We start from the raw sequence: 27,549 nt of genomic DNA, 5'->3' as shown, positions 1-27,549 counted from the left end.
TCGCACTTCTTAACTATTACTACATAAATGTCACTACAATGGCAGCCTTAAGGTTGGTAGCCATGATGATGGAGAAGAAAGAATGTTGAATTCAAGATCCATCTGTATGCCCTGACATAGGGTATATGCTTAAGGTTGATGCTTAGGGTTGGTTTGACATCACTACCACGATGATGGCCAACAAAGCATGACCATTAAAGACACACCATTGGCAAATGGGAAAAAGTGAGACAACACAACAAAAAGGAGACATACATCAACCAAACAATCCATACAACAATGCTTACTGCTCTATCATCATCAGTTAATAAAACACGCTTACTTATCTGATATCATCATCAGTTAATAAAACTATTGACTCCCTCCTTGTGCTGTAATGATTCATAAATCCACGCCATAGAAGAATCCACTACTCAATCTTATGTGTGCAACTAACGGGTACTGTTTGGGGCACCCTGAAGCACTTTCTCGTCATCCTTACAAAACGAAGAGAGAATCCCAAACCAATGCGTATATAATGCCATTTGGACAGAGACTTTCCACATTGATCCTCCTCAAAACAGCCCCGCATTTCCAAACAAGTGATGTGTATGTGTATTCATTTAAAGGCACACTAACAAGTGAACATATGGCAACCAGGGGAGACTCCGCAGTGTCAGGCAAAGCACCATATATTTTACTTCTCAAATCCAGCTTCACCTGTATAAATCTGGCTGCTTGGGCTTGCTCTGGACCACTGCCTCGATTCTCTCAAGCACTTCAGGAGTCAACAGCGGGATCACATCAAGGGACTTCATATTCTCAATAATCTGGTTTCAATGACCCACATGTTATCATCTGTAAATTTAAAAGGCTAGACTTGTCCCCGCTGTGTAATCAAGTCAGTAGAGGGTCAAAATCCCAATGGGTTTGACCCCTGCCCACAGCCGGGGAGGAAGTGCCATGTTTTAAAATCGGGACCTTGCCCCCCAAAAAAAAACCCACCAATAAAAAAAATCTAGATTTTAATCATCAAAAGCTTTGTAATGTGAAATCCAGAGCTCAAATTTACCTGATATTCCTTGGTAGCCCCTGTAATGACACTGCTGACGTTTGGATTGGAAGCACACCATGCAATCACCAGCTGGGGTAAAGGCACACCAAGCTCTGCCGCTACAGATTTTAATCCTTTCACCTTTGTGAGAACATCATCTACCAAGGACCTGCTTGCCAGATTCTGCATGAATTTAAATGAAGTAAAATGCATCAACTCTCAATCAGAACAATGGCCTACAATAATTGAGAAACCCCCCTCCCTCTTCCTCCAAATCACCAAAAAGATCCAAAACACGGAAGTGAAAAAGACCTCACCTTGTAGTTTTCCAAGGCAAAGCGGCTGTCAGCAGGAATGTTTTCCTTGGTGTATTTTCCAGTCAATACTCCAGAGGCAAGAGGGCTCCAAGTTGTTAAACCGAGACCATATTTCTTGTAAAGAGGTGCAAACTCCACTTCCACCTGCATAATGTTGCAAAAACATCATTGCAACTTTCACAAATCAAGGCCATTCACATGAGTTTCACTAATCCTAATGATATAGCAAAGTTCACACACATAGGAGAAGAGAGAGACGAGAAGTAATCCTAATCCAGGCTATATTGCCAAAACATGAAAATATGCAAAGGTTCTTGGATGTGAACTCATACATGCCTATCTACTGATGCACACCAAGAAGGTTCTTGACTGTTCTCCACTTGAGCATGCTCTATGAGGGCTGTTGGTTCTTGATGATTCAAAACTTCTTCTGATCCAGATGCCCGAGTTACGTGCCTTGGTCTTGGCTTTGCAATCTCCTTCTCCCATTGCAACACATTGGTAAGCTCCCACAATGGTTGTTGCTTGTTTAGGTATTTTTCTTATTAATGTGTTTCTAGAAGAGACAAGAATGAGCCATCTAGCTCACAGCCCAACCATAGAGCCATTCAAGCTCCAGGTGGAGAGGCTGAGTCACTTCAGAGGGGGGTTGATTATGAGGGATGATATACAGGAGGCACTCACAGAGGAGTGGTTCACGCCTCTCGAGCCAGTGGCCCCACGGTGGATGGGAGCCTTTACACAGTTGGAGATCCTAATTGCTGTCAGAGCTAGCACTGAGGATGGCAGATGCCTATACTATGAGATTCAGGATGAGGGCAGACTCCAGAGAGTGGAGGTGGAGTCGCCTTTGGTTGCAGAGTGCACCTTTCAGAGGATTCGGGTAGTGGCTACCGCTTCTCGGAAGTGGCATATTGACCCCGACCCTGCTGATGTGCTCCCGGATTGGCGCATATGGGCATATGCAGCGCGCCCCCTGGCCCGGCTACAGTGGGACCCCGAGGAGTACGAGTGGCATGATCCTTATGCATCCCTTGAGGCCACAGAGATCACCTTTTTCCAGTATACTGTTCGGCTGGGACGGCATATTTTGACGGCGAGGAGGACGGTTTCTCCAGCGGCAGCGGGGCATTGGCGATTGCAGGGACTCTCACAGGAGTTCCTAGAGGATTTCTGGGCTCGGCTCTGGGCTAGTCGGCAGGCCCGCAGGATCTCGGCTTTTCAGTGGCTGGTCGCCCACAGGGGCTCAGCAGTTGGCACTTGGCTTGTTTACAGCGGTCTTCCGGCGGCCTGCGTCTGATGCGGCCACCCTATGGAGACACAGAGACATTGCCTTTGGGACTGCCCTCAGGCACAGCAGATTTGGCTGCGGATGCTGCGTATTCTGGCCCCCCTCTCTCCAGAGGGTATGTTTACGTGGGGTGCCGCTGCTTGGTCGACTTCGTCAGGGCCTGCTATGGGCTATGAGATGGAGCAGGGCAGTCAGGCCATCAGATTTATTAGGGGCCAGCCTCCCCTGGTTCCGGCACCGGATTTCTCGTCCGCCAGCTGGACACAGGAGAGGGATTTACGATGGGAGCTCCTCAGCAGCCTCACCATCTGGTTCACCTGGAGGGCCCGGTGCTTTACGGCCTTTGAGGGGAGATTGGAGCCACCAGCAGAGACTGTACGGGGGATTTGGCAGGAGTTGATCCACACCCTGCGAGGACAGTACGACCGCATCCGGGGAGACTCGGATGAGGCGATCTTACGGCGCCAGGCCTTTCACACCACTTGGCGCTGTGGCCCTTTCTACACCTTACACACGGGATCCCTCCGTTAGCACTACAGGCCACCTGTTTGGCTCTCCCCCCCCCTATCGTATGATTTAGCCGCTCAGTTCTTTGTACTGATGCTTGTATTTTGCAGCACCTAGGGAGAGTCTCCCGGGCTGCCATGATGTATTCGCTGCTCTTCTCTCTTAGGAGCAGGAGAGATCTTTTGTAGCCCTACGGGCGTTTTTATATAACTAATGAAAGGATCTTTTCTCGAAAAAAAAAAATGGTAGCAATGCTCCTAAGCTCTCAATGTCTCAATGATGACCAACTGATCAATGAATGAATATGGCTAACCCACTATGCGCCTGCACATAGTGAGATTCTTCAAAATCTCACCTATATCTATGAAAAGCTTTGTGTTCTGCTCCAATGGTACTGAAATAAGCTTACAATCTGTCATAGCATACTTGGATAACATGTCCAAGTCATACTGCAACTACTGTAACAACAAAATGCCATAAGGTGATCTCTGTGTCTCTATATTCAAGAAATACAACAATTCACCCAAATTCATCATCTCAAACTTTTGCTTCAAAAGTATCCTGACATCATATATGTCAACATCACTATCACCAGTGATAATCACGTCATCCACATAAATGACTAATAGCACGATCCCTCTATCTAGCTTTCTCACATAAAATAAAAAATCTACATTGGACATCTCAAATCCAATGGTAACAAGATACTCCCCAGTCTTGTTTGACCATGCCCTAGGTGCTTGCTTCAAGCCATACAAGGCTTTTCCCAAGCAAGGAGCAGATTTTGGAGGATGAGTCCAAGAAGCGGACACTACCAAACTTGGAGGCGATCCACCAGATACATGGAGGACAACCCATCCCAGAGTCCATTCTGGTTTTCAAGGACAAGGAAAAGTCATCATCAAGTGAGTTTCATACTTTTCTGTACAAATCCATTTACGAGGAGGATGAGATGAGCGACTCTGCAAAGGTGTCTACCATAGCTTCAGCCATGATGAAGGTTAGCCCTATTAGAGAAGACATACATGCACTAGCTTAATAGAAAGCTAAGCTGGATATTTTCTTCCTGTTAATACACAAAGTTTTGAGATAAGCTGAACTGATACAACTTACATAAAGCTCTCAAGTCCCCCTAATCTTAGGGCTCCTAGCCTGTGTGAACTTAAGGTTCAAATTTTCCATGCAATCTGTATAGAAATCTGCCTAATGCTGCTAAGATGGATCACCATCTTCAATGCTAAAAACCAAAAACAAGTGTCCATGTTGTGGGACACGATACTTCAATCTATTCAAAATCCATGTGACATGGCCCATATATCATATCAACACAGCAAGCAAAGGGCATAATACTGATTCTAGAGTGGCTTTTTTCCTTGTTGAGCTCATTTGATAAATGCTAAACGGCATACAACCACTATCCTTTGTGCATATGTATGTACCGGGTTTTCATTGTGAGAATGAAGTGTTGATACAATTATGCTCGGGAAACGTCATAGTGCCACAATGCTGGTCCTCTCATAATGCCATAGTGCCAGAGAGAGTCAAAATGACTCCTGCATGGGGATTATCTGCCTCTGCACTACGCAAGCTGCATATTCCTAAGGTTTACATGCAAGTCAAAATGGACATTTGGAACCCACATCTGTTTAGACAAATGATTCAGCATTCAGATGAGAGAAAACCCTGATCTCTTAAAACAAGGGCACAAACCCTGACTTCTCAAGCAGTATGAATGAGAAACGTTAAAATGTGGCCTCAAGAGAAACCCTACAATGCTATGTAACGGCAGTAATCCACTGGACAGATGACATGCTATGTAAGGGCAGTAATCCACTGGACAGATGACATAGAATGACAAACGGATTGTGCATCAGAAGAAACCTATCACATAAGAAAAGGGAAGAAAACTGACCTTGTCGCGGGCCAAGAGATTGTACTCGGGTTGCTCTGCAGAGGGTCCCATGAGGCCAAGCCGATTAGAGACCTCCCAAGCTTCAGTGATTTGCGTAGCATTCCATTCACTGGTGCCCCAGTAGAAGGCCCAGCCGTGCTCAATGACATGGTTCATGGCGCGGACGGTCTCCTCGATGGGCGTAGTCACATCAGGCCTGTGGCAGAACACAATGTCCACATACTCCATATCCAGGCGCTTAAGGGAGGCTCGGAGACCTTCGATGATGTGTTTCCGGGAGAGGCCCTTGTCGTTGGGACCGGGGCCGCCCCAGAAGATCTTGGTGGAGATGACGATATCTGATCTTTTCCATCCGAGCTCCTTGATGGCCTGCCCCATGATCTCTTCGGCACGGCCATTGGCGTAGACCTCAGCGTTGTCGAAGAAGTTCACGCCGCAGTCCCGGCAGCGAGACAGGAGGATTTTGGCCTCCTTCACATCGACTTGGTTACCGAAGCTTACCCAGGCGCCGTAGGAGAGAAGGCTAACTTTGAGGCCTGTCTTACCGAGATGCCTGTATTGCATGGTGGAGGCAGGGCCGTTCCTCATCATGGTGCAGGAGAAGAGGAGAATGGATAGAGCAGACTGTGGCGATGGAGGTCTAGGAAAAGGGTGGCACGAAAGAGAGAGGAGAGAGGTGCAAGAAGACGCAATGGAAGGTGGTTTGTTATGCAAAACCCACCTGGCCTTTTCTAAAAGGAAACGCTAAAGTAGTGTTGGGAAGGTGGCAAGTGATAACCTAACCACCCATATAGCCACATGGGGGTTAATGTCACATATAGCTGCCCTTGCACATGGAAGTCCAACTATGCATCATACCTTTCTACCCTAGTGGCATATGTAATTTCAGGCCCATTACACATACCCCACCATGGGCGGGGGAGATTGCCTACCCATGAATGATGGGCGGTGGATACCCCACCACATCAGCATGGACAGGCACAGGGGTATGGCGATGTGTAATGGGCCTCAATACCCCCCTCTCAATAATCAAAAAATTAAAAATGCATGTCCACTATGTACCATCTCTCCATATGTGTTAGGACCTTACTACAATCATAAACATACATATGCCCATCCAAAGGTAGAGTTCTAGAATTTGAAGGGTGCACTGCGAGAAGGCTAGAATTTGAAGGGTGCGTTTGAATGCTGACGGGCTTGTAGTTCAACTGGTCGAACCGTTGGGTTCCACGATGAGGACCTGGGTTCGATACCTAGGGGCTACACAACACGGCATGCACAAATGCACCCTCCCGAAAAAAAAAAAGGGAATTTGAAGGGTGCATTTGGCTTCAAATCCCATTTTAACCTTACCTTCAAAAAGCGGGTTTCAAAGCCAAACTACACTTTGTCAAGTAATGGGTTTCACTTCAAGTTCCAATGTACCTTGTAGGACTTTCCATTTTGAAGTCCAAGGTGGAGTTACAAATCTCAAGCTTGCAGCAATAAAAGGGGCATGCATTAAAGCCACATGTTATCACAATCAACTCTGCACAACTTGAAGTGAAAGCTAGGACAACCATGTGGATTGCTAGGTGATATCAACAATGAGCAAAATCAGGGTCCTTTGAGAGAGAGAGAGAGAGAGAGAGAGAGAGACCATTCCACATTGTCTTGAAAAACACAAGGAGAAGAAAAAGGTAAATGCATTTTATTCAAATTGGTTATTATTAGAGACAAAAATGAAAGACAATGAGAAGGAATATTATTATGTTAAATAGCAAAAGATTTAAATCAAAAGGACCTTTTTGCCAAAACTGAAGCAACCATTTACCTTCTAAGAAACTAAAGGTCTCAAAAAATGCCATCAAAGTGGTTGTTAAAGCCAAAACAAGAGAATGGCACTATGAAGATAGAAGATAAAATGTTGATGATAAGGGAGTGTTATTATGCACATAATAAAATAGACCAATGGCATTTGAAAATTTTAAAGTTTATATAATATTGAGGAGTTAGTTATAAAAAGATACAACTTCATCACACTGAAAACTTTTACAAAGTCATTGGGAAAAGAGCCATTATCATGTGATAATAAGACTCAAAGGGGAATAGAGAGTAGATGTGGTGCTTTACATCTCACAAAATCTACCTTGATTACAAGTCCTTGTTCATTAGAGATTTTATCACCTACTTGTATAAAAGTAAGTAACTACCACAAAGTCTTTAGGAAAAGAACCATTGTGTAAGATTATACAACTCAAAGGCATTAAAGAGTAGATGTACTCTTAAAATCTACCTTGAATCCTAGTTCATTTGAGATTTTGTTACCTCTTTGTATGAAAGTAGTTAAGTAATGAAGGATAAACACATACAATATGATTAAGAATTATAAAGCATTCAAACTAGGAGTAAGGAATTGTTGCAAGCAAAGGTATCATCAATAGTAGCTAGGATGGAAATGGGGGATCACTTAAGGTATAAGCAATAAAGATAAATTCTAAATTTATTTACTTAGGTTTGAAAATTTTCATTTGTAATCCTTATGTAGTATCAACTTTAATTTAGTGAGCTAGGATGGAAATGGGGGATCAATTAAGGTACAAGCAATAAAGATAAACTCTTAATTCATTTACTTGGGTTTGAAAATTTTCATTTGTAATACTTATGTAGTGTCAACTTTATGTATAAGGGTGAGTTCTTCCAACAAGGGCTTATAGCACTCATTACACAAAGGATGGGAGGATGGGGAAAAAACATGTAGAATGAATTGGATAGATTTACATTTGACATCCCTTTTATGACGTGTTTCTGAACAATATCCACCACATTTAAGCACTATTCTATGTAGATTACATATTTTAAAGCAATGAAAAAAAGGCACCATTTGAAGGCTAATGTGTAAGGCTAGATTAAATATTTTAAAGCAAAGAAAAAAAAAGCACCATTTAAAGGCTAATGTGTAAGGCTAGATTACATATTTTAAAGCAAAGAAAAAAAGGCACTATTTGAAGGCTAGTGAGTGTGTAACAATACACAATAGCGGAAGCTGGATCAACACAATACAAAACACTGAATTGTAGAAAGAAGTGGAGAGTCAACAATATTCCTACCATCTAGAGCCTCAATTGAGCCTCGTAACAACCCAAGAACAATGTGTTCTTGGTTTTCTATCTAACACTCCACTAATGCGGTCACATAGCCCGCACAAGCATGCATCCTACTTGGTAGAGTGCCAAGTCTACATAAGCCATCCTCTAGCCATACTTGGCATTATCCAGTGTCTAAACCGGGAACTGGCGTGGGTGCCCTTGCACCAATCACAATGGCTACTACTCATAGAGGGGGACTTACAAAATAAAGCACATCCATCACCCACAAAAACAACACAAGGGTGGAGCATTAATAAAATGCTTTTACAGCGTAGTGGTCCCCATCCCTATAGTGGACTAGTGTGTAAAGTTAGTTTTATACAAAGGTTAGTGTAAAGATATGTTCGTTGCATGGATTAATATGGCCATCGTTCAACATGTTAACTAGATCATACCTTGCTGGAGACTTGTCCATTACTTCAATGAAAGTAGGTAGGATATAAAGAATGATCTAGTATTTAACAAGGTTTGATGTACTTCTATACTTAATTTAAACTCAATAAAAAACATAAAGAGTTTTTTATATATGTAATAAAATGAAAATAAAAGGCTACTTTCATTTATGTAATGTTTAATCAACTTGTTATAAAAAAACATATTATGGATGGTTTTAAATCCTTTCAACTTGTGGTTTTTAAACTACCCTTAAACTGATGTGTGAGCACATCTAAAAAAACAAATTATGGATGGTTTTAAATCCGTTAAACTTGTGGTTTTCAAATTGATGTGTGAGCACATCTAAAAAAAAAGTTAGAGCTTGCATCAAGTGGACACAATGTCTATTTACCTTTACTTTAGCGGAGAAGGGAAAGAAACTCAAATATTATGCTATATCAAATACAAAGAAGTCATGTTTATACTCAATTTCTTTAAACAATGTTGCCTAGATTCATATGTATGATTACATTTTTGAAAATCACACCCATATAATTTTTGAAATGTTGATTGCATTCTTGAAAATCACAACCATAGAATAGCAATTGTTTGCCATGTTTTGAATTTTAATGGGCATGTGATTGAGTTTTATTCATGGGTTATACATTCATCAAGCTTCTTTGAAGATTGCATGAATGTGGGCCTAGTATCCTGATATCTCTTAAAGTTTTTTGGTGTATTCATTGAATGCCTAGCTTTAGAAGCATTAAAACCATGAAAGTTGTTTTGCCAGAGTCTCAAATTTGATTGAGACTGAAAAGGCTCATGTTTTTGCAAAGTTTTGGAAACATAGCTTTGTAGGTGGTGTCTATGTTGTTTTTTTGTTAGAAAAATAGCTTGTTTGCCGAGACAGAGAAACATCAAGTAATGCTATACATAAAATGTATGATTACATTTTTGAAAATCACAACTATAGAATTTTTTTTAAAGGAAATGCTATATGAATGGAAAAAGGATTATTTATGTGCCAACTCATGAGTGAAGAAGGTCATGTAGATATATGTGGTGAAGTTTATCATAGGGATGAGTAGATCATATAACTTTTTGTGAAAATCTTATACAAATGATAAATACATTGTCTAATAAGAATTATAGATGGAGATCAACTTCCAACTAGCACTAGAATATTTTAAAATATAATGCATTGTCTATATGGATTATAGATGGCGACCAACTTCCAACTAGCACTATAATATTTATGCATTGTCTAATAAGATTATAGATGGAGATCAACTTCCAACTAGGACTATAATATTTATGCATTGTTTAATAAGATTATAGATGGAGATCAACTTCCAACTAGCACTCATTGTCTAATAAGATTATAGATGGAGATCAACTCCCAACTATCACTATAATATTTTACAATAATCACGATTAAGATTAACTTCCAACTAGCACTATAATATTTTACAATAACTTTGAAAAGGATTATAGATCAACTTCCAACTAACACTAATATTTTACAATAACGTTGAAAGTCTTCACCACTAAAAAAATTTAATGCTTTGTCACTTAGTAGTCTTATCCTAGGATCATGCAAACATCACCCCTTGGCATTGAGTGTGTTTTTTGGTGAACATCCTCTCTCTCTCTCAAAATAGTCATCTATAACTTTAATAAACCAAACAATTTTTCATTTTGAAGCTCTTATTCAAAAATAATGAGTCTTTGTTAATTAAGTAACTATTTTTAATGTTTTCAAATATGATTATTCTTACATAGGTAACATTAAAAAAACATTAATAATCACCAAGTTTGCAAAGATGGAAACTTTTAAATCATAAAAAATATACTTCTTTAGAAAAAATTTAAAGGTCTGTATCTCTTAAATCATATCTAGATCTCCTTACTCATCGGTACAACTTCCATTTTCGATACTATAGGAATCTTCGTCCTCATAATTCAAAATGAGAAAGTGTATAATGTAACTACAATATTTGCTATGACATGGTAGGGTCTTCCATGTCCTCATAGAACTTGCCATTATATAGAGCTCAAAAGCCTCTACAACTACAATTTTACTTTCAATTCTACTTTTTGAACTTACCATTATATAGAGCTCAAAAACCTCTATAACTACAATTTTACTTTTTGAAGCCCCCTAATTTCAAACCACAATTTGAGAGATATGGCTCTTCAAAGATTGGATTGATTAATGGAACTTGGATTGCAGCATCCATGAGAGACCAAAATATGGACTTTAGGGTTAGTAGTTGTTAGCATAGCCTTGCTAACATGGGAGAAATCACATGCTCCTACACACATAGCCATGGAGTACACATATACACATGAGCATGGAGTAGGAGGAGGCATGGATCAAGAACAAGATAAAAGACACAAGATAAACATACAAGCATAACAACATACATAATTCATTAGCCTAAGCCAATGCTACTAATGCTAGGGGGTGTTCACACGCAAGATAATGCCAAAATGCTAGGGGGTGTACACACATGTCACACCTCTCTTCCCCTTTGTTTAGTTGGGAGTGTACTATCTCCTATCAATGCCAAGTACATCATGAAAATATGTGAATAAGTGGCTACCATAAGGTACAATGCAATCCATTTCAAGTTATACAATATATCTTGTAGAACCACAAAAAATTGATGGTAGACCAAGGAGATGGTGGGAAGATGATTTCCACCAATCTGATGAAGATTCCACAAGTATACAAGGATGAAGAATATCGTCCATGGGCACTCAAGAGTGCTACCTTCTATGTCAATGTCGCCACTTGCTTCTGCTCCATATGTCCGAGAAGTCAACTTTATCTCTGGAAGTCCACAAAGTGAGTCCTCCCTCGGGTCTTGAAATTACAACATCCAACAAGTAACTGCGTTCTAGAAATCGTTACATCATTTTCTTATACTTTTAACATTTCCATTTTGGTTTATATTTTGTTTGTTCCTTCTCCTTAGGCAACTCAATAGGGACCTTAGTGAGCTTTTCCTCCAGACCTCATGCCTTCTCATTGGGTCTTACAGGCGTCTTGGTAGGTTTCTCACTGAGCTTTCTTCTCCAGATTTCATTCCTCTTTATCTGAGACTTATAAGCAACTCCGGACCTCATGCCTTCTCACTCACTCAACCTTACAAGCATCTCGGTAGTATCCTCAGTGTAAGACTCTTCCCTTGGCCCTAATGCCTTATTTTAGGACTTACAGGTGACACGATCGGGATTATGTATGGGCTTCCTCCAGACCTCATGCCTTCTCACTCAGTCTTACAAGTGTCTCGGTAGTAGCACCCTCAACTAAGTATCTCCTTCGGCCCTCTAATGCCTCATTCTTTCAATATTAATATCGCGGTTGGGACCTCTAATGCCTCATTCTTTCAATATTAATATCGCTTCCTCCGGTGGACCTCATGCCTTCTCACTTGGTCTTACACGCGTCTCGGTAGTATGAGGGTAGTATCCCCAACTAAGCATCTCCTCCGGCCCTCTCATGCTTCATTCTTTCAATATTAATATCATTTTTTTTCATTGACACCATTTTTCAAGACAATACTTCAACAATTGATGTATTTGAATTGGCCAATTACTTACCATTCAAGTTCATTAGGTCGTAGGTGAAGGATACTTTCCACGTACTCCATGCAGTAGGCATAGATGAGTTGGATCATCAAAGCCAACATGTCATATGCCATATGTGTGCTTCTTTTAATGTGCTCATGAAGTTCTTTAGATTTTTAATTACCTTCTTTCTTATGTGATTTAGATCCTTTTCGTGACACAACTCACACATTCTCCCAAGTTTTTAGTGTTTTTATTTGATCAATACCCCCGCAAACTAGTGCACCACACTAGTCCAAGACCAAGTGTGCTCCCAACAAGTCGAGCTTAGTGCAATACCAAGGTGCTTGCTGTTCACATGCAAAGCTGCTTGATCTTAACTTTGTGTTCATTTTATAAAAAAAACCTCTTGCTTATGTGTATTTCCCATGCATGGAAAGGCATTATAGCCCCATCATTCCAAGGTGCTATAGGAATCATAATAATTGTATCATCCTCAATGATGTGAGGGTCCTCATCAAGTAGTCCATGTGCATCATCGGCCATGGCTACATCTACATCAAAGAACACATTATCATCATCCTCAACTATATGAGGTTCCATACATATTAAGGAGGGCATTTCCAACTATTATATCTTCCTCAAAATCGAAGTGCAGAATGGCTACATGGATCTGTCTCCCCTCATCTAAGGATGCCTTGCTGACACACAAATCAAGAACACTCAAGAAGGACACAATGTTTGCAATAACACTTTCAAGCTATATACTTTTTTAAAGAATCTAGAGCTTTGCTATCTTGCCCATGTTGGGTGTACGCTGCAATCGTGGCATTCCAAGAGACAAGGTCACAAAACTAAAGCCTCCACTTAAATGACATCTACCAAATAGTAAATCCAACAGTGAGACAAAGTAAGCAAGAGGAAGCCTTAGCATGCCTTGGCATTGTAGCCCCACAAGTCATTAGATAGGTGTGGAGACCAAGAGCTATTTAGTTAAAGGAAAGGGAGCATGAGAAAGAGGTGACACTAATATTCAAGGAAGAAGTGTCAATCCCCAAAGTCAAGACCTAAGATCTCATCAAAATTTCCCTTGATGCAATTAGCGGGGATCCTTCACACTAGGAACAAAATGTGAGGTACCCACTGCAAGCTAAGTACACAGTCCAAGCTAAGTCAAGTTGAGAATCTTGATTTACACAGAGTACAAGCACTAATAAAATTTTAAAGGTGGAAAAGTTGCTTGGTATGAAGTTCAAGCTTTGGATGAGGCTTCACACATACGAGGAAAAAAGGCTTTAAGTAGTCATAGGAGGGTGTAAGACATGTTGTCCGAACAACATTACATGATCCAATAATGTCAAGTATGAAGCTAGGGAGGTTCAAAGAAAGGAAAAAATACCATGGTTTCAAAGCAATTTAATTAACATAATTAGTAAAACAATAACCTACTATTTGCATTATATTATATTTGTGGCTCTTTACATCAGATGCAAAATACATCTTGCAATCATATCCATGAATATCTCCACACCTTTAAAATCATGTTAGGATACCCTTGACTATTTCCATCACATCCATGAATCTCTCAACCACCTTTCACCTTTCACCTTTCGCCTTCCTCTCCATATTTCATAACTTTACCCACATGTTACAAATTCCTAAGGTCCTTTATGCATTCACACATGTGCATACACTACGTCATCCACCATCACCACAACTCCAACAATTTAGCTATATGTGGATCTTAGTTAATTAGCTCTTGGATCTTTGATTGATTCATCCATTTTGGAGGGATTCATACATGGTCTCATTATATCCTTCCTTTCCCACATCAAGAACCATATACAACATATGCACGAAGCATATTGTTGGATATTTCGGAGTCTAGTAGTGTGTCCATCGATGTGAACAACCCCTTAGGGTGTAAACAACCCCCTTATTAAGGTCTAGGTTAAAAGATAATACTTGATGCCTATAAAAGCAATGTACATGGTGGAAGTATTATCATAACTCATTCATCATTGTGTTGTGTAATATCTCTCCATTGTACTTCCTCTCTCTTTCTCTCTTTGTCTCTCTCTCTCTCACTTTCTCCTCCATCTCTCTCTCTCTAAAGCTCTTTGAAGCACCATGTAATCACAACATGGTATCAAAGCCGCCGTATCCACCTCTTACCTGTGTTTTTCATCCCATGCTTATCTACTTCTCTATGTTTTTAGGATTTCTACTTCTCTATGTAGTGCACCACTCATAGCTGCATTTTTACATGTTTGTCTATTGTTACCTTTACTCACCATACATAGATACATTTTTTGCTACATAAGCTACGTGTTCTAATGTTCATTAGTGAAGAGAATGTGGGGGAGAGGGAGAGCTTCAAACCCTAGCAAGCAAACACACACACACATAAGAGAGAGCAAGACACAAGAGAGAGATGGATAGCTAAATTTTCTTCTATCTTCTTCTTCTCTACTCAACCAACATAACATAAAGATAAGAGTACACACTATATGGGTTAGTACTCAACTACTAAAACATACAAGGGTCAGTCCATAATTTAAACCCAACTAAATGAGCTGGCGCTATAACTATGCCAGTCTCTAGTAATCTAAAATGGCTGTCACCACACAGCCTGTCATTCCACTGGCCGCATATCACCCCACTGGCCGCATATCACCCATAATCTCACCAACCATGCCAATGGTGTAGATGCGAAAGCTATCACACCCAAGTGGGTCATCAATGTCCGTCGTAGCACTAGGGCAAAGAGTACAAGCCATTCAAGACCTCCATTGTAGTTAGGGAGAATATTCCCAACTTTCAGGACTTGATATCTATGCTGATCATAGAAGAAAAGGCTTTAGGTGAGGATTCTTCTTCACAAATCAAGAACACATCAGAACAAGCCTTCTACTCTAATTCAGGTAGAGGCAAAGGTAGAGGCCAAGGTGGTGGCCGACAAGGAAATCAGAATTTTGGACAACAAAAATCCAATGATTCATAAACAGCAATCATACACAGGTGGAAGAGGCCAGTCTAGAGGCAGGGGGAGCCAAAGAGGTCAAGGTGGTTAGCAAAGAAATCAAAATGCAAATAGCATAGAGTGCTATTACTGTGGCAAACCAGGACACATGGCAAAGGACTGCTACAAAAAGCAGAATGACATTAAAAGTGGGAGGTTGAAACAAGGCAACTATGCATCATCCAGCAAACATGGAGGTGATGAGTGAGCATCTGTTTGTGATGCAGTACATGCCTAGTTCCATAATAGGGGATGTGTCAGGATCTCAAGATATATGGTGTGTGGATTTTGGCACCTCTAACCACATGACTAGTCATGCTGAGTGGTTTAGAGATATGCAAAAAATGAAAAAACCAGGTTATGTAGAAACTGGTGATGATACTACGCATCCCATTGCACATGGTAAAGTGCCATTATCTATGTAGGATGGCAAAATGAAGTACTTGGTTGATGTACTTCATGTTTCGAATATTACAAAGAACCATGTTTTTGTTGGATAGATGGTTGAGCAAGGTCTATGAGTTTGGTTTAATCCTGAAGGTTGTTTTGTGGAAGACTTCAAAAATAAGTGTCGCTTGGTTGCAAAGGGTAACAGAAATGCGTAATGTTTATGTGAACATGCCTGAGATAAAGGTAGCCATGTTTGCGCATGGAACAGGTGTCATTGTAGATATTGACATATGGCACAAGCGTATTGGTCATGTGAGAATGTGAATGTACAGCGAACTGAAGTCTATGCATGACCAAAATATTGTTGCAGGTTTGCCAAAGTTTAAGGTTGACGGTATGCATAAGGTATGTGAAGTATACCAACTTGGTAAGCAAGTCAAACATGATTTTCCACATGAAAAGCATGTCAGTGCAAGGCCATTGGATGTCATACATTCAGATGTATGGGGACCGACCAAGACCAACAATTGCAGGTTGCACAGCCAGGTACTATGTTACATTCATTAATGACCACACTAGGAAAGTGTGGGTTTATTTCATGAAGGAGAAAAGTGAGGTGTTTACTCACTTTCAAAGATTTAAAGCCTTGGTCAAGAAGGAAAAAGGCATGCAAATAAAATGCCTAAGATCAGATGGTGGGGGAGAATATTGCTCCAATGAGTTCAACGATTTCTTAAGAAAGCAGGGAATCAAGAGGCAGTTTATGCCCATTCAGACAGACACTCACCAAATCATCATCCTCCACTGATACATTGATAGACCCAAGGGATTCAACAATGTCCTTGATCTTTAAGGTATATTCATTGATGTACAAGCTTTTCTTTTCCACAGTATGCAACTCTTGCTTTAACTGCAACTTCCTTGCCTTTGTGTTAGTCTAGAACATCTGAACTAGATTCTGCCATGCAACTGCTGGAGTGTTTGCATCCTGTATGTGTCCTATCATAGTGTCTGTGACACTAATTGAAAGCCAGTACATGAATTTTCTTGTACATTGAATCCCTTACCCATTAGGAAATTGGTTATTCTCGACTTCTAGAGGCATGGAAGTTATTCTTATCCCCAAATTCTCACTAACAATCTGATTAATTCTATGAAACATGTTTTTCTATAGCAAAATCAAATAACCTATGCAAACAGACAACTTCTGTATGCAACCTGTAATACAGCAGTATCTCCTGTAACTGCTGCAGCGGTACTTTAGCACAGCATGTGTGTCACCAAATGTGACTAGAGTACATTTACATACACCCAATATCAACAATACATGTGCAAACCCTGTCTGCACTTTTAAAATGCATTGATGCACTGCAATAACCAGATTTTGAGCAGAAATAGTTCTCTACCAGAACTTCTAAAAAACTGTCAAAAATACCTTGCATTGAACGAAACAGGGCCTGTAACGCACCCGAAATGCAAATATGGCTAAAAAAACTCTATCCAATAGGACTTTTCCAATAGAACACTATACCTACCATGTAGCTCCGCTCCTGCAAAGACAACTCCTCAATCGGAGATGTGTAGCTCCCAGAGCTACTGCTGAGAGGGTGTTGTACCTAACCAAGAAGGGGAAAGAGATGATGGTGCTCTTACCCATGTAGTACCGCTTCCTTTCTTGCTTGTTCTTGCCTCCTCCTTAGCTCTCACATGAACCAGGCTCTGATACCATAAAGAGAATGTGGGGGAGAGGGAGAGCTTCAAACCCTAGCAAGCAAACACACACACAAGAGAGAGCAAGACACACAAGAGAGAGCAAGACACACAAGAGAGAGATGGATAGCTGAATTTTCTTCTATCTTCTTCTTCTCTACTCAACCAACATAACATAAAGATAAGAGTACACATTATATGGGTTAGTACTCAACTACTATAACATACAAGGGTCGGTCCATAATGTGAACCTGACTAAATGAGCTGGCGCTATAACTATGCCAGTCTCTAGTAATCCAAAATGGCTGTCACAGAGCCTCTCATCCCACTGGCCGCATATCACCCATAATCTCACCAACCATGCCAGTGGTGTAGATGCGGAAGTTATCACCCAGGCGAGTCATCAATGTCTGCCGCCGTAGCACTATAGTTGAGCTTGATATCTCAACAATTAGGGCCTCCATACATAAGCCACCACAAGATCATACATAACTTGTGTTTTTTCTTGCTACATGAGCTGCATTTTTCCCTTCATCTATTGCATGCAGCCCACCACCATGCCTATCATCTACATCATCATCATGTGTGATAATTATTTGGTAAGAACTTCAATGGATCAAAATATCTTTCATCAGTAGTTTGCTTCAAACAAGAGGCATAAGCTACACAAATAGGTGCTTCAACCAATGTTGCTGAGACAACCATGTGGGCTACACACCTTCACATGCATGACTTGTGGGACCTCTGGCACCCATATGTAATCTAGGGCACTACAACACCTATTGTTGTAGCTTTGGGATCTTCTGGAGGATCATGGGCTTCATTGATAATATCTTCCTTGAAAAATATATTTGAGCTCCAAGTCACATTAGCTTGGAATCGATAACACAAAAGGATTTTCATTGGCATCGCGGGCAGGGAGACTCTTCTTCTGTTGAGATTCAAGCTCGATATGTCAGTGTGAGCCAGCTATGCTATGTGCTGGCAGATTAGGTAGGAACATGTGTGAGACATAAATGACCGCGTGTCCAGCTGGTCATAGTGTGTGGACATTAGCTAGGGTTAGTAGAGTGTGGACACAACTCATAGTGTGTTGTGTGGATTATGGATTAGTGCATTATGCTTTGTGTGAGAGTGGACATGGCTTCCCTCTATGGTTAGGGTTTGCAATATTCATTAGGGTTTGCTCCTGTGTGTGTGTCTCCTCCTCCTCTACCATTCTTTCAACATGGTATCAGAGCCTTGTGCTGTTTATTAGGGTTTATGAGTGAGTGAGTGAAGAGGGAGAAGAAGAAGCTGTGAAAAGAAGCTGTGAAGCTGCCATTGGAGCTGTGAAGCTTGGAGCACACCAAATACTATCAGATCTGAGAGCTTGGCCTATCGGGTAAGGTCCTCTAAACATCCTTGAGCGGATTGCAGGTGAAACAGGCAAAAGCAAAGCATTTTAGAGCAAATCAAAGCAAAGCAAAATTCTGGTTTTTGAAGCTTCCCATTAAAGCTTGGGAACATTGATGTATGGTGAAAATACGTGTGATTCTGGCAAAGCGAACATGTATCTGACAATGAGAGATGTAATGGCAACTCTTATGCAAGCCCTATTGTGATTTTGGAGCATTTTGGAAGCATTTAAATGTATGGAAATCTCTGGTTTTTTGAGCTCACACAAAACAGAGAAAAGAAAGCCCAAAATTGAAGCGTTTGGAGCGTGTTTTTGGCTCAAATCAAAGCATTGATGGATTGCACATATGCCTAGGTGTGTTGGGCACTCAAATACCTCATCAATTAACACTTAAACAACTCCCAAATCCCCTAATTGCAGGCGGCGCAGCTCACAACAGAGAAACAGAGCAGTTTTTCTGGTTTTTGCCTACGAGGAGGTCAATTATTCATTGGTTGCTTGACATATTTCAAGTTTGCTTTAGCAATTGGATGCTTTATACTTTGGAGAAGAGGGCTATGTGATTTGTTTGGCCAATGATGCCTAACTGAGCATGTGCTACATCACAAACAGCTGCTCACTTCTGTCTCATTACCACCATGTTTACTAAATGATGCATAGTTGCCTTGTTGTAACTTTCCACTTTTAATGTCATTATGGTTTTTATAGCACTCTTTTGCCATGTGCCTTGGTTTGCCACAATAATAGCACTCTATGCTATTTGCACTCTGATTTCTTTGCCAACCACCTTAGCCTCTTTGGCTCCCCCTGCCTCCAGACTAGCCTCTTCCACCTATATATGATTGTTGATGCAAATCATTGGATTGTTGTTATCTAGATTTTTGGTTTCCTTGTTGGCAAAAACCACCTTGGCCTCGACCATGACCTCTACCTCTCCCTATAGAAGGCCTATTTCTATGTGTTCTTGATTTGTGAAGAAGAACCTAGAGACTTTTCTTCTATGATCAGCATAGACACTAAGTCCCGAAAGTTGGGAACATTCTCTCTGACTATGATGGAGGTCTTGAATGGCTTGTACTCTTTGCTAAGCTCATTCAAACAAACACTCACCAAATCATCATCTTCCAACCGATATATTAATAGACCCAAGGGATTCAACAATGCCCTTGATCTTTAAAGAATACTCATTGATAGACATGCTTTTCTTTTCCACAGTATGCAGCTCTTATTTTAGCTGCAATTTCCTTACCTTTGTATTGGTTTGGAACGTCTACACCAAGGTCTACCATGCAACTATTGGAGTGTTGGCATCCTGTATGTGTCATATTATTGTGTCTATGACACGGATCGAAAGTCAATATATGAATTTCCTTGCACCTTGATTCCAATCCTTGAATGCCTTTATATCTATTGGAGTGGCATTCTCTTCAGACAACTCTGGAGGCTCCTCATTTTATCTCCTTCAGCATAGTCCTGAAATTCTTTACGTATTAGGAAATTGTTCATTCTTAACTTTTAGGCATGGAAGTTGTTCTTATCTAGCTTCTCACTAACAATATGATTGAGTTTGTCAAACATATAAGCATACAACAATTAGAAACTTGCAAATATACAATTTTTGTGTGCAACCTGTAACACACCAGTATTTTCTGTGACTCTGTTGTTTATTGCACAGTAATACTTCAACACAACCTATACGTCACCAGATCTAACTAGAGTACATGTACATTCACCCAATATCAACAATACATGACCAAACATCGTTTGTACTCCCAAAATGCATTGCTACATTGCAATAACTAGATTTCGACCAAAGATAGTTCTCCACTAGAACTTCTCAAAACTACTACCCAAAATCAGTATTTTCTGTGACTTTGTTGTTTGTTTCAGCAATACTTTAGCATAACCTGTATGTCACCATATCTAACTAGAGTACATATACATTCTCCCAATATCAACAATACATGAGCAAACACTGTCTGCACTTCCAAAATGCATTGCTACATTGCAGTTAACCAGATTTCGACTAGAGACAATTCTTTACTAGAACTTCTCAAAACTATCGTTGAAAATACCTTGCAATGACCTAATGGAGACCGAAACATGACTTTGGCCATAAATTACCTTGTACCACATAGGCACCTCCAAGCTTGTGCAAAGACAGCTCCTCAATCAGAGATGTGTAGCTCCTGGGGCTACCGAGGGAATGTTCTACCTAAACAAGAAGGGAAAGAGATGATGATGCTCTTACCCATGTATCGCTTCCTTCCTTGCTTGTTCTTGCCTCTTTCTTACCTCCTTAGCTCTCACACAAACCCAAGATCTGATACCATAAAGTGAATACAGGAGAGAGGGAAAGCTTGAGTTTCTTGTGCACAGACACACACACACAAGAAAGCAAGACACAAGAGAGAGATGGATGGTTGAATTTTCTTCTATCTTCTTCTCTACTCTCCAACCATATGACTAAAAGATAAGAGTACATACATAAAGGGAAAGTACTCTCCTACAATAACATACAATCGTCAGTCCATAGTGTGAATCCAACTATATGAGTTGGTGCTATAACTATACCGTAACTCTAGTACTCCAAAGTGGTTGTCACACAGCCTACCATCCCTGGCAGCATAACAACCATAATCTAACCAACCATGCTAGTGGTATAAGTGTGGAAGCTATCTCCCAAGTGGGTCATCAATGTCCGTTTGCAGCACTAGTATCTCAACATTTATTACTCTTGAGTACCCATAATGTGATCCAAAAAAAGATTACAAACCATATGTAAAATCCAAGAAGGCCAAACTTTAAATTGAAAATTCTAAAAATACAAACAGACATAAAGATCCAAAAATAATACCATCTTAGAATTGTACATCAACTCATCACAAGGAGCATTCCACACACTCAAACCATGGCTAACCTAAGCAAAATAGTTTGCTAATGGAAATGAATTGGATTAATGAATTAGAATCTACAAACCTTGAGGTACATGCCTCAAGTGATAAAAATCCCGATCACCTTAGCCATGCATTAGACCCATCTTATGATTATAACTATGCTACCAAAGTTCTCAGCCTTGGTGATTCCATGTGTGACCAAAGTTCTCAACCTTGGTGATTCCATGTGTGACGAATCCTTTATCAAACACAAAAAATTCCATTCTCTTGTAGATTCTTGGACTCAACACCCAATAACCCTTGTAGATTCTTGGACTCAACACCCAATAACCCTTGTAACCCCTAATGCCCAAACTTTAGCTATATTCAATAGTCTAGGAAGGGGGGTTACACAAGGAATGAATGGTGATTCAAACAAAGAAGAAGCTACACATGATCCATGGGAGTCATCTAGAACCTTGGCCATAGAAATCTCTAAACTCAAGGGAAAATATGATGGATCCACTAACTCTGTCACTTCAAGTGTTTGAACAAAGATGTGAAGCTTTTGGTGAAAATCTAGATTTTCCCACCATCTATTCTTAGTGTGCAATTCCACCAAATGGTTCATCACTTTGAAACTTGAGATTAAGATGAAATTTATAGCTCTAAGGGCAACCTTCATCATGGAGGATTTTCAAGGCAAGGCCCTCTGTGGAGTGTAGCCAACAAAACTCTACTCGATAAATCAAAATCCTAAGGGAGTTGTATGTGACAACATCTTGTGCATGAAAATCCTAAACGACGTAAGGACTAGAAAAATCCTAAACGACGTAAGGACTAGAAAAACTCAATGACAAAAAAATGAAAAGATGTTTCATCATGGGATTAAAGAAAAACACTTTGCAAAACTTGATCATGGTCTCAAATTCACATTATTTAAATGTCTATCGTATAATTCTATACCAGAATCTTTGGAAGAAAATTCCAAAAAGGGGATGATCTCAATAAAAATTGATGAAAACACCTTCAACTTATGGATCGAATGTGGTGTACATTGCTAGCACTGTCACCCCAATTCACATTTCCCATACCCTAAGCCATTATTGCTATACTACCACCATTACAAAACATTGGATCATGACATATCACAACATACCCATTCAAAAGTGCAACAAGTGCACCTCAAATCTAAGGGACCCCATGTACAAATCAACTTTCCTAGATGCAAACACAAACAAACCAAGGGGTAGAAGTTGATAAGGAAGTAGCTAGACCATCTTTGCCAATGCTTCTACTATTGTGTGGGATATAGCACACTATCCAAATTGGAATACTTCATCAACACATGACAACTTATAACCCATATGTGAACAATTTATGAAATCAAGCACATATTCATAGATTGCCCATTTCCAAGCCACTTTAGTAAGCCACCTCAGATTACTCAACACTTAAGAATGGGTAGTTCCACATGTTAAAATTACAGCAATGTGATGAGCTATGGTGGATCAAATGCTAGAATCAACATCATTAACAAAGTGATTAGTAAATAATTAAGATGTGATTAGTGAGTAATTAATAAATAATTACTCACTAACATCATTAACAAAGTGATTAGTAAATAATTAAGATGTGATTAGTGAGTAATTAATAAATAATTAAGATGTGATTAGTGTGAGTAATTAATAAATAATTAAGATGTGATTAGTGCAAATAGCTTAATGTAGGCATGGATAATAAAAAAACAGCAAATTCTCATTAGGCCAATGTCTCAATTTATAGAGTTTACATCCAAGCATCTAATCCCACTGATTTCTCCTTGATTCACTCCACCTCTTTTGCTTCATTCTCTCCACCTCTCCCAGAATATCTCCACATTTCCTAAATCTTCTCATGCTACCCTTTATTCTCTCCCAGTAGATTCTTCTCACCTTTTCACATGTTCTCGCACATTTACAGATTCTCTTTTACAACCTCTAACCAAGGGCTTGTTCCCGCACACACCCTATTCACTTATATATTTCAACACCTCCCCTCAAGTGAATACTCCTAGAACACCTAGACCCTATACCAAGTTTCCCTCTTACTTGATAGTCCGCAACCAGTGTCTAGCACACCTCCCCTCAAGTTAACTTAGCACACATGGACCCTGTACCAAGTTTCTCTCTTACTTGATAGCCCGCGACGACCAGTGCCTCAAGTCCCTAAACTCATAGTCCACTCTCTCTCTCTATGTGTCCAAGGCTTACTACAAGTGCCCGTGACCTTGACTAAAGTGCTCACACATACATTTACCACATGGCCTACATCATCAGTGGCTCAGAGGTGGTTTTACTTTGTTGGGGCAGGTTACATTGGGTTGTGGGGTCTCTCTCTCTCTCTCTCTCTCTCTCTCTCTCTCTCTCTCTCTCTCTCAGAGATTTTCACATGGCTCCTCAATCTTTGGAGCCTCACATCTTCTCTTGTCTTCAGTCTTCTTGTCGTGGCAGCTTCCCTTCACGCGTCCATGTCTTCCTCTTCTTTCAGTCTTCTTGTGTGGTAGCTTCTCTTCTTGTGTCCATGTCTTCCTTCAATGCTTCCTCTAGATCTTCTTGGTGTGGATCTTCTTCTTGGAAAAAGATGTTCTTCTTCTTTCATGGTGGCTGGGGCCATGAGCTTGTCCGTCAGGTCTTCTTGCTCCATGTGAGCAACATGTTTAAATGTTTGTTTGACAGTTCTTTTGGGATTTTGATGTTTATCTTGTATCTTTATGCAATGCAAACCCAAATCTATGCGGAGGTCTTACCTCTTGCCTTATTCTGGACAAGGGCAGTGTCTGATCCCATTTTTACACTGATGTAATGTGCCCAATACATAATGCATATGGCATTCATTCTTATGCACATTCCCAAATGCAACTCTGGATGTGAATAATCTTGAATTTGAGTGTGATTTGTAGGCATTAACCAAGGATTAAATGCAAAATGATGATTACCACAATTTTATCAGCATAACCAATTTGTACGGAATGGTTGGAGTATCAAACCAACTTCGAATTGCAATATGAAGTTATAGGGATCTGTATCAGATACCTAATGGTTAATTTGAGCCCTCAATTGCACCAAAATACAATGGTTAGCATTGATTAATCATTGATTAGTAAATTAATCCTTTGTTTTGTGTGTAGAAAGCAGAGTATGTAGGGAGCCCAGATCTGGGGCCTTAGACTTCAAATGAGCTCAAATCCTTTCAAGGCCATCAATAGCAATTAGTCTAGTAGAGGATTAATCCAATAAACACAAGATTTGGCCAAACATTGAATGCTTAATCTCTGTTTTACCAAAGTCGCTTGCAGATTTGATGAAGAGCTTGGATCTCACTGTAGACTTGATCAAATCAAATTCTGACTTCACCAGCTTGTAGAGCATGCTTGAAAACACTTGGGGCTAAGAGGAATTAGACCCATTTGATTTGATGAAGTAGAAATGTCAAATTCCCTTCTGAAAAATGGCACCTGCAAATCGTGCTGCCGCCGCCGACGTTCTGCACTGAATTGGTTCAATTTCCTTGGGCTGTGTGTAGCCCCTTGAGTCTACTATGAGTACCTAAAAGGGCTTGGGCAATGGTTGAGTGTGCAAGGAGAGGGAGCTCCTCCACTGGGGCTGGGGGTACAGAAAGCTTCTTAAAATTTGATTATTTTCTAATTATCTACTAGTCTTGATTAATTAGATAATGGGCTCATAAACTTGATGGATTCTAGGCTTGGCTCTGATACCATGTTAAAATTACAGCAATGTGATGAGCTATGGTGGATCAAATGCTAGAATCAACATCATTAACAAAGTGATTATTAGCAAATAATTAAGATGTGATTAGTGAGTAATTAACAAATAACTTAATGTAGGCATGGATAATAAAAAGCCAGCAAATTCTCATTCGGCCAATGCCTCAATTTATAGAGTTTACATCCAAGCATCTAATCCCAATGATTTCTCCTTGATTCACTCCACCTCTTTTGCTTCATTCTCTCCACCTCTCCTCCCAGAATATCTCCACACTTCCTAAATCTTCTCATGCTACCCTTTATTCTCTCCTAGTAGATTCTTCTCACCTTTTCATAGGTTCTCTCACATTTACAGGTTCTCTTTTACAGCCTCTAACCAAGGGCTTGTTCCCTCACACACCCTATTCACTTGTATATTTCAACACCACAAACCTTTGAAATGTGCTCATGCGGTTGTAAGCCAAGGTTCAAGAAAAATCCAAAAAGCCTACAAAGATTCTTAATATCTTAAGTGTGTAGAATGGGTGGGTGTACATAGATCTTTGAATGTGCTCACACAGTTGCTAGCCAAGGTGTAAGAAAAATCCAAAAACCTTGCAAAAGTGATGACCCTTCATAATGAGTGGAGGAGAATTTATTGAAATAAAACCCAAAAATGACGCACAAGCTCCTAAACCCAAAAGACCTTTGAATGAGCTCACACCTGTGCAAGGCCAAGGTGCAAGAAAAAGCCAAAAAACCTACAAGAATGATGACCCTTCACAATGAGTGGATGGTAATTTCTTGAAATAAAAACCCAAAAAATGACTCATAAGCTCCTAAACCAAAAAGATCTAAAGGACAAAAAATTGTGAATAGGTTATGGCTAAACCCAAGGACAAGGGGAAGATGTCTGAAAAAGGTTCACTAAAAGAGGTAAAGGATACACATGATACACTAAGCAAGGAGAACATTAAGCAACTAAGTATTAGAATGGACACAAAAGTGCTTTCCAAAAAGCAATACACTTAACAATTCTCCTTATTCCACACATGAATGTAAAATATGAGTATATACACTTAACAATTCTCCTTATTCCACACATCAATGTAAAATATGAGTATATACACTCCAAGGTGCACCTCCCACTAATTACTCCACCTCCCCTCCTTGATTATCTTTAGTTTTTCTATATTTCCTTCATACTAGTGGGGTATCACAAATCTAGCCTTTATGCTAGACCCTTAGACTAAGACCTTTAGCCCTCACTAAGGCACCAAACCATATATCCAGTCTATGTATGTACTTTGACTATAACATCAAGTTACCAATCATCATGCTACATAAATTGTATACCTAATTAATAATGCAATGATCCTAATACATCTCAAATGACATATATAATTGAGCCTTAAAGGTGAAAATCTTCTCCTTATTAGGGCCTCTGAGAAGCATGTCATAAGTATACAAACGATGACCAATAAATAATCTTTACTCCTCTTTACATAGAGAGTACTCTTAGTTAGGCTATTATAAAAACCATTTACAACTATGCATGTATCTTCTCATACCATACTCTGGGAGCCTTCTTAAGGCCATATAAAGCTTTTATTAACTTGCATACTTTATACTCCTATCCCTTTTTTTGAACAAAACCATCATCATTTTGCATAAAATTTATGCCCAACATCATAATACCATCATCATGTTGGGCATAAACTGCAGGCCCAACATCATAATACCATCATCATATGATGTTGGATAAACTATATGCCCAAGTAATAATCTAATCTATCACGTCAAATGATAAAGGTGAAAATCGTATCCTTATTAGGGCTTGCAAGTAGCATGTTATAAGTATAAAAATGATGACCAATAAACAATATTTACTCCTCTTTACATAGAGACTGTTGCAAAAACCATTTACAACCAAGTATGCATTTATCTTCTTATACCATACTTTGGGAGCCTTCTTAAGACCATATAAAGCTTTTTTTAACCTACATACTTCAGAATCCTATCCCTTTTGAACAAAACCACGAGGCTAAAATACATAAACCTTCTCATGCAAATCACCAGTCACAAGAAGGTAGTCTTGATATCCAACTAATGTACATTCCATCCATATTGCACTACCAATGCAATAATACACCTAATTGTAGTCATATGAGACGTGGGCGCAAAGGTCTCATCATAATCTATGCCTTTCTCCTTTGCATAAGCCTTTGCAACATGCCTTGCCTTCAATGCTACCATCGCTTAAGC

General features: G+C 39.9%; 1 protein-coding gene across 1 annotated transcript; it reads right to left on the bottom strand.

The window, feature by feature from the left end:
• Nucleotides 1-216: 216 nt before the first annotated feature.
• Nucleotides 217-5,779, bottom strand: LOC147604246 (putative voltage-gated potassium channel subunit beta). The gene is made up of 4 exons (XM_086795525.1): nucleotides 5,061-5,779; nucleotides 1,351-1,494; nucleotides 1,052-1,216; nucleotides 217-809 (listed from the first exon to the last, which is right to left on the bottom strand). The coding sequence occupies exons 1-4, from the start codon at nucleotides 5,649-5,651 to the stop codon at nucleotides 696-698; spliced, it is 1,014 nt and encodes a 337-aa protein (XP_086651651.1). The 5' UTR covers nucleotides 5,652-5,779; the 3' UTR covers nucleotides 217-695.
• Nucleotides 5,780-27,549: the final 21,770 nt, after the last annotated feature.

The sequence above is a fragment of the Cibotium barometz genome, chromosome 62 (genome assembly GCF_041138505.1).
Source record: "Cibotium barometz isolate CiBa-2024 chromosome 62, ASM4113850v1, whole genome shotgun sequence".
NCBI lineage: Eukaryota > Viridiplantae > Streptophyta > Polypodiopsida > Cyatheales > Cibotiaceae > Cibotium > Cibotium barometz.
This window is presented reverse-complemented; position numbering and strand designations above follow the sequence as displayed.